Source organism: Lacerta agilis, chromosome 1, assembly GCF_009819535.1.
Source record: "Lacerta agilis isolate rLacAgi1 chromosome 1, rLacAgi1.pri, whole genome shotgun sequence".
NCBI lineage: Eukaryota > Metazoa > Chordata > Lepidosauria > Squamata > Lacertidae > Lacerta > Lacerta agilis.
Genome location: NC_046312.1, coordinates 40,598,253 through 40,613,867, shown reverse-complemented (window position 1 = coordinate 40,613,867; position 15,615 = coordinate 40,598,253). Strand labels below are relative to the sequence as shown.

General features: G+C 45.5%; 1 protein-coding gene across 2 annotated transcripts in view; it reads right to left on the bottom strand.

The window, feature by feature from the left end:
* The window catches only part of BAHD1 (bromo adjacent homology domain containing 1), a 56,787-nt gene that overhangs the window by 14,818 nt on the left and 26,354 nt on the right, over positions 1 to 15,615 (bottom strand). For both annotated transcript variants that reach the window (XM_033145266.1, XM_033145275.1), the window contains exon 2: positions 3,598 to 5,244. In XM_033145266.1, coding sequence (XP_033001157.1) covers positions 3,598 to 5,227 — 1,630 coding nt within the window. In that variant the 5' untranslated portion in view covers positions 5,228 to 5,244. The remainder of the gene's footprint in view (positions 1 to 3,597; positions 5,245 to 15,615) is intronic.

Genomic DNA, 15,615 nt, shown 5'->3' with positions numbered 1-15,615 from the left:
CCTGAAACAAATGACCTATGAAGCTTCCTTATATGGAGCCAGCCTCTTGGTTCATCTAGCACAAGCCTTCCCCAACTGTGGATCACTGGGTATTCAAACTGCAACCCCCATCAACCTCAGCTAGCATGCCCAATGGTCAAGGATGGTGGGGTTGTAGCTCCAACAACTTCTAGTGACCCAAGTTTGTGGAAGACTGGTCTACTTCAAGTGGTCTTAGCTCTCTGTGGGTACCATAGCTTTTTCTTGCAGTGGGAAACGACGTGGGAATAAGGGAATTTCCCACAAAAGAAGGGAAAGTTGACAGCTATGGTGGGTACCAGGCAGAGAGAAATCCTTTGACATTGGAGATGCTGGGGATTGAACCTGCAGCTTTGTGCATGCAAAACATGTGCTCAACCTACTGAGCTATGGTTTCTCTTTACATGGATTTGAGTAAGAACATAGGAAACAAGAAGAACCTGAACAAAAATGTATGGGTTGTATATGACTGGGGTCATACTCTGTGTAGGCCCACCAAAATCAACGGAATTACTGATTTGTCCATTGATTTCAATGGTTCTACTGCAAACATGGCTTAATTAAATAAAACCCTTTTTAGAGCAATTTTTTTAATTAAAAAAACCCACTTATCTATTTTTTTTAAACTAGTTTTTTGCTGTTTTCTGTAACAAGCATGGCTTTCCCTCATTAAATTGGATTAAAACAAAACCTTAATGTAAACTTCATCACTTAAAACAGAACTTAAGTTTTCTTACAAACTTACAAAAGGCTGCTTCTCTCTGTAAGGTAAAATTGTGGAAAGCTATCATCACCGGTCATCGCCATGCAACACAATAGTTTATGCTCTACGGACTGATCCTGGGGGCCAGGGACTGGCAAGTCACCACTTACCCCTCTGTAAAAGGGTCATAACTCAAGTGGTACAGCTGCATAGGTCCTGCGATGGAAGTTTCCCACAAGTCAATTCCTGGCATGGCCAGGGAGGGCAGCTGCTGCCAGCAGATCTATAAGTGTGTGAAATTAGTAGGAAAGCTTTAAAAAGTGTTGGAACTACAAATCCACCAAGTGCAATTTTAGCTTAGGGAAGGGGAAGACACTGAGGAGAACTCAACATTGCGACCTACTGGAAAAAGTGTGTGGTACAGAATTAAGAATCTTTTTTGTTTAACTCAACTCAATTCTCTATAAGAATACTAAGGGCTGTAAAGAGAACTGTGCAATATGTACTGAGGCCTCTGAGTTTAGCCCCAAAATGTCTGGGGACCCTCCACAGTGGGATAGGCTGCACTGAAAACCACATGGAGAATAAAACAGAATAACCCCTAAATGTGCTCAGGCAACCACTAGGGCAGGCATAGGCAACCTTCGGCTCTCCAGATGTTTTGGCCTACAACTCCCATGATCCCTAGCTAACAGGACCAGTGGTCAGGGATGATGGGATTTGTAGTCCGAAACATCTGGAGAGCCGAAGGTTGCCTATGCCTGCACTAGGGCATGTTGAGAGGAATCTTTAGACCCAAGCCGTAATCTATTTTAACAGAGGGTTGTAAATAGCTACTTGCTTGGTTGCTAGTGAAGAGGAAGAATCAAGGCCAGGAAAAGTTGTCCCTCTTTTGAGGATTAAGTAGGATACCACGCTATGCAATCCTGGCAAATGTAAGTCTTAGTTTTAATTCTATCAATGTTTAATTGTTTTTTAATGATTTCCTCCTCGCATACCTTTAGCCAGGCATAGGCAAACTCCGGCCCTCCAGATGTTTGGTACTACAATTCCCATCATTCCTGACCACTGGTCCTGTTAGCAAGGGATTATGGGAGTTGTAGTCCCAAACTTCTGGAGGGCCGGAGGTTGCCTATGCCTGCCTTTAGCTGTTCTTGTTTTTAATCTGTAAGCCGCCTTGTAAGGGGGTGATGTAAATAAATATATAATAATTTATTGGCTTCTTCCGAGTACCAGAGCACCAGAGGAAGGTTTGTGGGGCACAGTGCCTCTGGACGAGGAGCAGCTTGAAATGCTGTTCAGTATGACCACCAAACTGCCTGCCCTTCCTCTGCATAATGGGAATGGGTAGTATTCAACCAGCCAGGATCTCTCCGTGTTATCAGCAGCGCCGTACACATATTAGCAGCCAGATATGTGGAGCTCTAGAAAAGCCGGGCAGCTGCTTTTTCCCCTGCACCCTCCATAATATCCTTCCATACTCCCCTCTAATGATTGAGCTGCTCACTTGGAAATAAAACAAGCACAAACCAAAATATGAGATTTGGGTTACCACTGAAATGTGAGACTATCAGTAGAAGTTCCCCACACTTAAAACTATTTGGTTTTAAATATATGAAGGCACGTAAGAACTCTGGAAAAAAATCAGGGGAGGGGAGTGTTTTGCTTTCATTTTCCTGCAAAGCCTTCTTTTTTTTTTTTAATTCCCCCCACCCAAATTGAAAAATGTTGGCGTATGACATGTGAAAGGGCAGAGAAATTTGTTTCAATCCAAGCATTACTTCAAGTTTTAGAAGTGCTTGATGGATAGGATGACAAATATGAAGAAGCAGAAGCTGATAATAATAGCTCAGAAAATGAGACTGATTAAATTTCATGTAATATTCATTGAGTCTTGGTTCCTCTCCCCCATCCGCCTTCACATTTCTTTCTATGGAAATGAGTGCTGTGGGGGACTGAAAGAAGCATGGCTGACTTAGGCTCATTCATTTCAATGGGTATGCTCTTGAATAGGACTTACTTGAATACAAACCATAGTGATTTTCTTTCTTTACTCTAATGTTGATGGTTTATCCTGTTTTTATTGGGGGGGGGGGTTGCCTACTCCTCACCAACTGGTAAAATGAGAGGTGCCATGTTCTTTATAGCGCAGCAAAACTTTTTTTTTTAAAGGAAATTCAATACGTAATTATAGACTGAATAAATGGCATTTCTAATATACCAAATATGATAATGTAATGGCAAAGTTGGAACATAATATATTTTATGTTCCTAAAGTACCCAACTGACTTTCAAAGTGTAAAGGGTGCTAAAAACCCAAACACTGCTTATTTTCCCTCAAATTCCCTACCTCCAAAAAAAAAAAAAACCAACAACCCTCCAAATCCACCCCCCCCCCCAACGGTTTCTAAATTTCTGGAAACTTTACATTTCTACTCAGGTTCTTTTCATAAATGAATTTTTCTGAGGAAAAAATCCTGAAGCTGCATACCCACACTGGACAATCTGTAAGTTTGCAAGCCTTTTGTCTCACGTGGCAAATATAGCACACAGTATGTGTACCCCACTTGCAAACAGATAATTCATTTCAAGCCACCTAGTAGGAGAAACTGGGCTGCTATGGGCAACCATTAAAACATATCGCTGCAAGACAGGTCATGGTAGGAAGTAAGATGAGACAGTCGCTTCAAGGAATGTAAATGTCAAGGCTAGCACAGTATCCCAGCACCTGATCACGTAGACAAAACTAATTCATTCTCAACAGGCTACAGTAAAAAGCCGGCAACCCACATTGTAAAGCCTCAAGAACTCTTAAGTATTAGCAGCCAAGTTTTTTCTTTTTTTTAAGGCGTGGGGAAATCCCATTTCAGACTTACCTGCTGCAAAAGGCATCTTATAAGGGTAGCAGTTCCGCCCTGCGTGCACAGTACTGATTCTGCTCTCGGGTACGTGCATAACTCCACAAAGGCTGTAACTGTTAATAGCCGGTCCTTCCCCACAACAGTAGGGAGAGCTACACCAGTGAAATGGCTGAAACGAGGGGTCTGGAGGTAAAGAACCCGGAGATACCAAAAGCCCCTCGCAACCCGTCGCCTGGGACAGCTCATCCTTCGGGTAAACAGAGCAGTGAGTGTAATCATTGTATCCACTTTGGCCATAATAAACATAAAACCCATTCAATGGAGTCAAGTCCGACGATTCGTAGAGGCAGCCACAATCCGTATGGTTTCCTGGCACGGGCAAAGGGTGGAACTGAGGTACTGGGAAGGAAGGCTGATGAAATTCCTGCTTGGGAGTTGGAGATTTCTCTCCGGGTCTTCCATATTCAGGTTTCATAGAGGCTTGCCCACCCATGAGCAAAGGCAGTCTGTGATAGAAACCCTCTGGGCCTTCGCAAGAGTTAGGTAGCGGCTCGTAACTGACAGATTCCGTTTCCCCCAAAATTCTAGGAGGATCCTGATGGGCCGCTTTTGTAAATACGCCCTCAGCGACTCCTTGCCAGCTATGGTGACCTTCTGTTTTTACAGTGGACGTTTCCTTTTTGGATTTAACACAGTTTTTCCCACTGGCTTTGGCCCATTTGAGCTTGGATTTGGAACCGTGGTTTTCAGGCTTGCTCTCTTTTTCACCAGTGGATTTACTCCTGGGCTTCAGCGGCTGGTCTTTCTCATGGGTCAGTTTCAGAAACGCCGTGGCGTTGAGACTGGCCAATCTCTTTGGAGCAGGGTGGTAGGAAATCCCTCTGTCCTCCCGCCCTTTCCTGTCAACGACACCATCCAGCGGCTGAGAAGCACACTTCGGACTCGGCCGGTTTTGGTTCTTTCCCTTTGCTGCCTTGGAGCTCTGCTTTTCCACCGAGGGCCAAGTGCCCTGAGTACTGCAGCATATATTCTTAGTGCAACAAACTCCACCAACTTTGGGGGGATCTTTCCGGAAACGCCGGCCAGTTATTAAGCCATCGTCCCGTTCGAAAAGCAGGTTGTTCACTGCCTCTGCGTTCAGCGAGGCTAGCCTGCGCTTCCTGGGTTCTGCAAGACAAGCATCGTTTCCCTGCCGCCCGGTCCCAGAACACGATATTGTGCATCTCCCTGCCGATGACTCTTGCTTCGCTGCTCTCACGACCTGAACGCGATCCGGAAGGCAGGCGGGTCTGAAGTCATCCATACAATGGGCGAGACCTCTCTTCATCTCACTCTGAGTCTCCTCCGACAGGGATCCGGCGACATCCTCCAATCTAGTGAGGAGCACGGAGCATGTTTTTTTATCCACGGATGAGCTGAGGCGTTTTCTCAATGGATACGTCTTTCTGAGTTCCTGCAAATTCCTGCTTTTATTCACGCCTGCAAATCGACTCTGGCAGGTTTGCCCCTCAGCACCATTGCCTCGCTCGCAATCCTCCGCCTCAGTCCTATCCATTCTCTCACCGTCAATCGGTGACAAAGCTTGGCCAGCAGAACCAGCTGAGTGTTTCAGAAGTAAGAGCTGTTTCTTCCGGGCATGCGTCATAGGATCAATGTCCACCCCTGAGAACAAAGAGGAAAATGTCTTAATATCACGGGTTGAGAATATCGCACAATACACCAAGAGATGGCAGGGATATGTTTTAGAAGCATTTGCCCTGTAGGGAAAAAAATGCGGACCCTTTCAGCGAGGGAGAGCTTTCCAGTCAAATTAAGAACCTAGATACATTAAGATGGGGTTTTATTCCAAACTGCGGAGCTTGATAATTATACGCAAGGCTAAAGGCCCAACGCCTTACTACTAAGCCTCCCTTTCTTCTCTCAGATGTGGGCTACCTCAATCACGTCAGCTGGGTGAACGCTATTTATGATGTAGTTACTTCATTCAAACCACATCTACCCCTGTTTCCAATGAGAATTTTTCACTTGCAGTTCTTCCACAGAAGTGGGAAAACCTACTTTGGGGGGGGTGTGTGTGTGGAAGAATTGGTCGTCTCTGTGAGTGCCCATATGAGAGATAGAAAGGGATGAGTGCATGTATGCATTTGTCTGGAAGGTAGGAGCAGGCGTGTGTGTGCATGCGTGCTCACGAGTGTGTGTGTGTGTGTGTGTGTGTGTGTGTATGTATTTGTGTGTGTGTGTGTGTGTGTGTGTGTAAAATACTAAGGAGTTCAGCCCCGGGATGGTGTAATAAAAACACAGGGAGGGGTAGGAAAGGAACTTTGCACATGTTCAGATGAGCCCACTTTGTACACAGGGGGCCTTGCAAGGTGTTGGGAAAAGAGGAGAGAGGGAGGGGCATGGGAATAGGGGTGGAAGTTCAAACCCCTAGTACTAAGGAGACTGTGGAAGAGGAGGGCCAGTAGTTACAATGGGGGTGGGGGAGGAAGATCCAGGAGGCTAACATAGGGGGTGATCTGTGTGCAAGACGGGGAGGTTAGAGAAAATGACTGGGGAGCAGCCGTGAAGGTGATGCAAGGATACAAAGCAGGGCTGTAGAGTGAGAGAGAGAAGCAACGCCAGAAGTGAGGTTGGGAAGGTTAAAAGGGGGCTTGATAGCTGTGTGGGTGGGAAGGGAAAGGTGGAGGGGGTTGCCATGGGAAGAGTGTCAGAGCCCTGGTGAGGTGTAAAGGCTGGCAACAGGGCGGGGTGTGCACTGAGGAGGGTTGTAGGGCAACATGAGCCAAAATGGCAGCCCCGTGTGTGTGTGTGTGTGTGTGTTGTGTTGTGTAAACACAACACCATATGTGACACACAAAGTAACGAACACCCTCGCCTCCCCCTTTCATGCCATTCTGTGTTAATAATCGAACACGGCTCTTCAGCAGAAGCAGCTATTTTGTGGCAATCTGCTTAAAAAATTTAAGCTGTCGTATGGGAATTGGGATCCTGGAGTGTGCCGTTTTAATTCATGTTTAATAAATGCTGTTAAAAAGCTCTAAAAACCGGTTCATAATCTATTGGAGCTTCTATCTGCACAAAAAGCACCAGAAGGGAACAGAGTGGTGGTGGCCTGGGCCACAGAAACCCTGTGGGAAATGCGATGGGCCTGAGTGAAAGCACACTGTGCGCAGTGTCAGAAATGGGCTGCAGAGACTGATAGGAGGAGGGTGGGAATATGTTGCCGGCTTCCAGGCAGTCACAGTAAACAGAGGCATGCAGGAAGAATAAAGGTGTGCTTGTTAATAGCCACCTCACTTGGTTGCATGCGGCAACAGCCTGGAGCCTGGGTAGCCCAGTGGGTTAGAGTGTGGTCCTGATAACACCAAGGTTGCAGCTTCCATCCCGGTATGGGACAGCTGCATATTCCTGCATTGCAGTGGGTTGGACTAGATCAGTGTTTTTCAACCACTGTTCCGCGGCACACTAGTGTGCCGTGAGATGTTGCCTGGTGTGCCGTGGGAAAAATTGTGTTTATTTGATTCCTATTCAAGAGAATTACTTTATATATAGTCAATATAGGCAGAGAGTTAAATTTTTTAACATTTTCTAATGGTGGTGTGCCTCGTGATTTTTTTCATAAAACAAGTGTGCCCTTGCCCAAAAAAGGTTGAAAAACACTGGACTAGATGATCCTCATGGTCCCTTCCAGCTCTACAATTCTATGATTCTAAGGAAGAACCATGCACACTTTTAAAAAGCTGGTTCGCCCTCTACCATCTTTAGGCACATATCAAGAACGCAGGTGTGTTGTGGGGGGGGGGCGGGCAGGATAGTGAAACTTTGTGGGCCTATTTGGAAGGAAGTAGGAAACGGCCACCCACAAGACAGCATCTTGGATGGCTAGAATACGAAAGGTTTATTAGATAGGTTAGATGAGGCATCTTTGCAGCTCTGCGCTTAAGGGTTAGCTTTTTGCATGATTTGTGGATTCGTGTCTTGCCCTCCAGGGTTTTGCGACCCACTTGAGAAAACATCCAGAATAATGCAGTGCATCACATGGAAACTTCCTATTTTGAAAGAGACAAGCAACAAGGCTCTGAGGTACAGCAACTGGAAGCATTCCACAGGTGCAGAACGGCTGCAGTGGCTCCCCCCCATTTGTTCAAGAAGCTTCCATTTGAGGCCTGCCGCCTGCCACACATTTTGAACATCAGTCGCAATCAAAGGCGTGCATCACATCTGATAGGAAGGGGACACCCAGAAGAGCCTGCTCTTCCCTTTAAATATAGGAGGGGAAGTCTCTCAAAGACACCAGTGCTTTTTTGCCCTTAATTGGAAAAGGTGCAGGTAATCATAACTCCACCTCCCTCTCCCAGAGCCTTCATTCAACCTCTGAAGGTTGCTTTCGGTTAAAAACACAGGGTCCACCCTGCGACAGCATCAAATGTGTAGCTTGTCCTTGGTCACCCATTGAAACCTCTGCACATTTTATCTGCTGAAAGGTAGGATGGAAGCCTCTATGTCTTCCAGGAGGCAGAGCAGATACAACAAAGCCCAAACTTCTGTTTCTCCTTCCAATAAATGGGTAAAGTCCAACTAGGTAAAGGGACCCCTGACCGTTAGGTCCAGTTGCGGACGACTCTGGGGTTGCGGCGCTCATCTCGCTTTATTGGCTGAGGGAGCCAGTTTTAGAAATGCTGGGCAAAGACAACTCCTTCTGTTAAAAGTATGTGGCTCATTTTGAACCATTGTTGCTGTTCCTCTGACGGGACAATTCAGCTATCTCAATCTTGGCGCAGATCATTCATTTCATTTTCTCAACAGAGGGAGAACATTTAAAGTGACTCGCACCAAGAATTCCATAAACTGTGAAGCCATGACAGAATGTGAAGTACAGTTCTTAAACCATGAAAGTCCATTAAAATGGGCAAAAAACCCAAAACATTGCAACTTGGCAAGCCTACATGCATTTCTTATATACCATATACCAAACTCTACAAATACCAAACTCTAGGCTGCCTTTTAGCAGATAAACACATGGAATTTATTTTCTCCTACTCTGCACATATCGGCCAAGTCTGAACACAATGGTTTGTTACATGCTCAAATCTTGAGTTTGTGTGCTCCCCCTTCCCTCTTTTGAGATGGGCCACAGGAAGATTGGAAACTTGTGCTTCCAGTTTCAATTAACAGCAGTCTAGTGCTGCATTTGAACACCCACCCCAGTTCTCCATGCATCCTCAAAATCTGCTCCAGAGGGTTGGGTGACACTCCACAGCACATGGCGGGGGCACACAAAAGAGCAAAGGAAGGGGGGAACTCCCCATACCAAGCACTGGGTACAATCCACCGCAATCTGGAATGTTTTGCATACGATTTAAAGCTTTCAAGAACCACACCTTTATGGTGACAGCACAGGCGCCAATACATCAAGTGGCAGACTGAATTCTGCACTACCTCCCCAGGAACCTAGTGGAACACGCTGCATCAAAACTGAGGCTTCATCACATTGATACGATTTGTTCCATAGCTCTGAAAAACAAGGCTTACATGCCCCAGGACAGCTAATTATTTTGGGACTAAGGTATGAAATTTGCAGTCCTTTTAAAGTGACAGCATCTTCAAAGTCCTTAATCAAACTCAAATCAGGATTGTTCAATAGCTTTTAAATCTCTGGAGGTGGCGATATATTAGGCTATTAGAACAAATAGCGGTTGCTAATAAGGGCGGGGGGGAGAATGCTGGTTTGAATGTGCTACTAGTCTTATCTAATACAGCAATTCTTGAGTTTTGATCCCAGTTAATGCTAGCATGGCCATAAAGATTACGTCCACTTCCCTTTACCTAACTTGAACAGTGTTGCAAACTTATGTGTCCCAGGTCAAAAAGTACAGAGACGAGTTTCATCATCTAGTTACACCACGGACCTGGCAATTAATCAAGTGTATTAACAGCGTAGAAGTAAACACATTGGCCATCTAACCCCTCTCTCCTAGCAATTGTGATTTGGGCAAGGGAGGCTAAGGAGCAGCAGTTTAAGGGAAGAAGAATAGTTTAGATTTAATATAAGAATAATTTGTTAAGATCCAAAGAATTGTTATTAAGATTGTTGTTTAAGGTTTGAATTTTATTAAGTGAATAAATTTTTTAGAGAAAGGAAGTTATTAAAGTAGAATATAGGAATAGGAATAGGAATAATTTATTATTGGCCAAGTACATTATATGGATATAAAACCGAAGGAGAGAGGGTGGGGGAAGTCAATTGTCAAGATTTGGAACTAGAATATTTTCTTAAGTGTGTAAACAAGAAGAATTGTATTTGTGTTTGTATTTGATTTATATATGTAGGTGTGGGTGTGGGTTTATGTTTTGTTATGAAAATGCCAATAAATTCTTATTTAAAAAAAAAAAAAAGGAGAGCTGCCAGCGTCTTGATGACGAAACACTCAAACTAACACCATAAAACGTAAACGCTGCACTTGGCATTAAGAGGAGGCCCTGGCAATCCACTCCCAATTCCCAGGGTCCTTTGAGGAAACAAGTTTAAAACCAATTGACGTATAATTAGTATAGACATAACTGTGTAGATAAATACAGGCCCCATGAGTAAACTTGTCAAGTTAAATCTGGCGAGGGCTTTCGTGGCTTTAGGGAGAGCTTCTCCTGGCACCTGTCAAAATTCGACTTTCACGCAGTATCCCGCCTTGCGCTGAACCTGGCAAAGCCCAGTGTCTGGTGTGTGCAAGCGGCAAAAGTGGAGCAGGGCGGAGCAGTCCTCGTCAAGAGTGACACCAAGCCCTAGAGCAGGAGTGGGCAAGCTCCAGGTTTGCAGGTTCTACTTGTTTTCCACTGACATCCACCAATCACAGCCAGGTGCAAAATAGTGGCTCCGCTAAGAATGCTGAGAACTTAGGAAATGCCCAGCCAAGGAGTTTGCTGATCAGTACGAGAAGTAATCTCACAAGACCGTTTTCACACCCAAATCCACTCCTGGTTCGCTACCACCCACCCCTCTTTCTGGTCAGCCTAATTTGGGAGGGGAAAGCTTTTAAGCTGCTTGACAACAGATACAGAAAATGTTACTGATTTACTGCAAATAAATCAATATATCTGTCTTCTGCACCCCCTGACCTAGAATACGGTTTAAGACAGGTTGGGAACATGATGGGGAACCCTAGTCGCTGGAGCACCCCAGAATAAAACCCAGAGGTACGACCTGGAGTATTTTATACAGTGGAACTGAAGTCTCTCCTCCTCGTGGTCCATAAAAAATCCTTTAAAAAAACACTGACTGAAAATGCAAAAGTTACACGTCCAAACTCTCAGAAGTCTTTCCCTACACGCTTCTCATTCTAGTTGCACAAAACTTTGAATAAACAACGTCTTTGCCTCCCTTGCAAAGTAAAGTACAGCTATGAATAAGGGCCATTTCTGAAATTGGCAGTTTCTTCACTGCTCAGCTCTAGAAATCTGTGCCAAAAAGAGCTGCTGATCTTTCCAGCTATCACATAACCATTGGCGTACCTGCTGGTAATCTTTTCAGTCAGACCAAAAATGCAAGCGTATGCAGAGTAAGCAGCTTTTAAAATTTTATTTCTTGTTGAATACGGTGGCTGCAAACATATGGGTCCCCTGAATCTCTGCGGGTGCAGACCCCATCCTAGCAATTATATCACTGTCAAGCAATCACACTCCACAGTAAATTATAGGACACGCTAAGCTGTTATCAAACCCAGTGCTTGCCTTTGCTGGAATGTCTGATTTTAAGGCCATGAGGCAAGCACATATGAATGTAGGCAGTAGTTGCAGGCTCACCGCTTACACAGGAGTCCGTTGCGGTATGCTTGCACCTTCCCTTAGAACCCACTTCTAATTGCAAACATTAAAATCCTTTGGGGTTTTGCACTGCTGGCTAGGCTTAATTTCTGGCCAAGTGAGTAGTGCTGAGAATCGCTTGGCAGAAGCACATAACCCACAAGGACAACAGCATATTTTCATTGACGCTATAACACAATCACCAAGCTTTATTCCGATGGGAAGGTAACTGACTGTGAGGATTTAATAATAGTCAGACTAAAGGTGAAGTGAAGCAAGAAAGGACCAGCTAGGAACACTACCGAACTTTGTGCAAATCCATGAAAATCCAAACTTGTTCCTTATGGGGAGAAATCATACCTTAGAGCAGCGGTTGAAGGTTGTGGCACCCTGGGGTGCCCTGAATGAAGGCCAGGGGTGCCGCGGGCAACACTGGCCTCTGTCTTTCTTTCCTTTTCTCCCTCCTCTGATGCCCTCTTGCATATCTGCCTCCCAGAGGCTTGCATGGCTGTTTGTTGCAGCAGCCCTGGCTATAAGCTCCATAGGCGAATGGTGTCTCTGGGGCTGGCCAGGGGAAACTGGCTGTCAGGAGCTGAAGTGGCTTCAGAGTAAGCAAGCAAGCGGGCAAGGAAGTCCAGCCAGCCGGTCCACCAGCCCTTACTGTAGGGAATGGATAGACATGTCCCAGGTACCTGTGGGGCAGTGTGAGGGGCACCTCTCTTTGGGGCAGCTCAGAGACTAGGGGCGGGGGCAGCAGCTGCCTGGAGGACTTCCAAGGAGAGGGAAGGGGAGGGGAGGCTGAACGCTGAAGGAACCCTCCACAAGGGAGGGGGTTCGAAAGGTGGTGAGGGGCTGCCGGCTCTGCAGGCAAGGGGTGACATAACTGGGCTCCTGAGCCCCACAGGGGTGGCACAGAAAGAATGTTGTTGGTCTAGGGAGCCATGGGCACAAAAAGGTTGAAAACCTCTGCCTTAGTGGTAAAACCATAGAATTGTAGAGTTGGAAGGGACCCTGAGGATCATCTAGTCCAACCCCCTGCAATGCTCTAACCAACTGAGCTATCCATGCACATGGATTTGCACACAGAGCGTCCACAATTCAACCCCTGGAGCTGCCAATTAAAAGAATCAGGTTGCAGGTGGTGGGAAGGACCCCTGCTCATCAATGGATACTCTCCAGGGCTAGACGGACAAAATAGTCTGACCCAGCATAAAAAGGGGTTGCTTATGAAGGTGACCCAAAGATTTGCAAAGCCTCTGAGCACGACATTGTATTTATTTGTTTGTTAAAGATATATACCGCCCTTCATCCAAAGATCTCATGGCAGCTCACAAGATAAAAATACAAGCTAAAAGCACAAAACAAATAGTTAGAACTAAAATAAAGCAAAACCCCCCCAAACACGTTCCAAAGGCTGTAGAATATTAATCAGCCCAAGGCCTGGTTGAAGAGGAACACTTTCGCTGGGCACCTAAAGGTATGTAATGACAACACCAGGTGAGCTTTCCTGGGGAGACCATTCCTCAAATAGGGAGCCACCACAGAAAAGGCCCATTCTTGTGTTTCCACCCTCCAGACCTCTCACAGGGGAACTACACAAAAAAGGGCCTCAGATGAAGATCACAGAGGCAATCAAGCCAATCCTTTCAGCACCCACAGTACATGCCAGCCAGCAGTATATAATTTTCCCCCCAATAAATAAAAAGGGAAATAAAAAATATAAATATTCCCAATTATGTAGCAGGTGCATAGGATCTGCTGCATATTTCCACCCTTCGCTGTGGCAAAAGTTAAATTTATTCAAATGTTCAATGTACGACTTGCTTCTTTCAGTTACAAGAAAGCTACAGACTGTTTCAAATTTTAGAACCATGTGGTGATTTCACAGTTTGTCAGTGTGCTGAAAAAATGCTACATGAATGATAGATTCTGTTCCTATATTGTCAATTATAAACCACCTGGTTTGAGATTGATATGAAAAGTGGAAAAGGAACTACCGGTAATCTGGCATGACCTGATGGCAGAGGTGGGAAGAGAATTTCCTTCGCAAAAGCATTCTGAAATGCCTGAAGAGGGAAGACATAACAGCTGATTCAATGTTGTTCACAGTCGTGGATAACAATTTCAGAATAATATTTTAGGTTAAATGCCATATGTCTACCAACTATACTTCAACATCTGTCACATTCATGAAAATATGTAAATCATGCTCAAAGGCATCTAAAATATGCAGATTTCTAATCTGGTGCTGAATAAGTTGCTCACTTCTGTAACAGACACATGAGAGTACATGCATTCAGAGCGAGCGGGAAAATAAGAGTTCAAAAAGGAAGGATGAAAATGCAGAGAGAGGATTTGCAAAGTAGCAAATGTAGAGGAGGACAAGCACGAACCAGAAGTGGGTGACTAATAATCTGCATTTTTATGTTCCATGTCCAATTTGAGCTAAAGTCTGTGTAGAAACTGTGGCTTGTTAAGGGAAAAGCCCACAATCCCTGGGTTTAGACCTAACAGGAAGCCAAGGCTTCCTGGTTTGTTTATCCTGCTTTCGCCATCAGAGAAGCAAAGCAGGAGTGAGAGGCAGCTGGATTATCATCACGTGTGAACACACCCACTGTTGTTGAACTGCACTTGAAATGGATGTGAAAAGACAACACATAGGGCAGGATTGAACTAACCCAGTGCGCTAGCGGAAGCCAGAGGAAGGACTCCTGCTACTCTAACCAGGCGTTCCTCTGTCTTCTCTCCCTGCACCTTCCCCAAATCCACTCGGGGCGGTTGGGAGGACCCCCCGGAACAGTGCAAAGCGGGAGGAGAGGGGAGATCGCTCCACGGGGCAAGCAGCAGTGCCTGTGCTGGTGGACCGCTATTGTTAGCGCAACAGGATAGCAGGAGACTCAATCTCATGATCGTGAGTTCAAGCCCCATGTTGGGCAAAACATTCCTGCACTGCAGGGATTTGGGCTAGATGACCCTTCCAGCTCTATGATTCTATGAATACTGAATTACACCCTTTAGTTTTTAATAACCGCTTTTAAAGCACATACACACACATACACACAGACTGCCTATAAGATGTATGCTTTGAAGCAAGGGTGTGAAAAGAGGAAGCCCAAAGGGGCAGCTCCAGTCAGCGTATGGAAAACTACAACACAAGCAACTGAGTTTGTCAGCTCTGGAATGTGAAGTTCACATCCTTGAGGGGTGCGGAGAACAGCCTGGAGAAGCAAGGTAGGTGCTCAAGACAAAGCAGCAGGGCTGCACATACTTCTAGACAGGTATATCCATGACTTGCCGAGTCCTCTATCCGCAGTTACTCTCCCACCTGCACATGCCATCTGTGCCTCTATTTCCCTCAGGCCCCAAAGTTGTTGCAACATCCAAGTCCTTTGGAAGTATTCAGCAGAGGCACAGTGAGCTTATTTTCTAGGAACTGAATTTACATTTTTGCCAGTGGCAAACGTTGCCACCACACAGATCTTTGGCTATAACCAAGAAGCATCGTGGCTCTCTGTTACTCAGTCCCACTTCAAATACGCCGTTGCTGGGGCAGCGAAAGTACAAAGCTCGGTTGTCGAACGGAATCCATTCCGGAAGCCCAATCGGCTTCCAAAACTGAGGCACGACAACTGAGGCGCGGCTTCCGACTGGTTGCAAGAGCTTCCTGCACTCAAGCGGAAGCCACATCGGAAACTGGAGCATTTACTTCCGGGTTTTCAGTGTTTGGGAGCCGAAACATTCAAAAACAGAGCCGTTTGAGAGCCAAGGTTTGACTGTACAGGTATTTGCAAACAGAGCAACTGCAGAGCTGAACACCCAAACACCCCAAACTGAAAAGGAGCAACAGTTTAGCAAAAGCTGTGCGGTCACTGCGACAGTTTATTTATAGACCCAGCCAGCTATGGATTTTGTTTGTGGTTTGTTAATGCACTTTGACTTATCCCTTTTGTTTTAAGTCCAAGTATATTAACACACCACGAACAAAATCCATAGCTGACTAGCCCTATAAATGAAGCTTTTATAGATTATCCCCCAGGGTTAATCTATGTAAATGACTGAAGTACCCACAGATCTTTGCAAGGCCCAACTATTCCTTGCTCCTTCTTAGCATAAGCTGCGGAGGGGGCGAGAGATCCTTCAGGCACATTCTTCCCGCAAGAAAGGACAAAAAGTACTAAAGTTCTTCCTGACCTTCAGAGTTGTGTGGTGTAGATCACAATAGCGTAAACTCCAAAA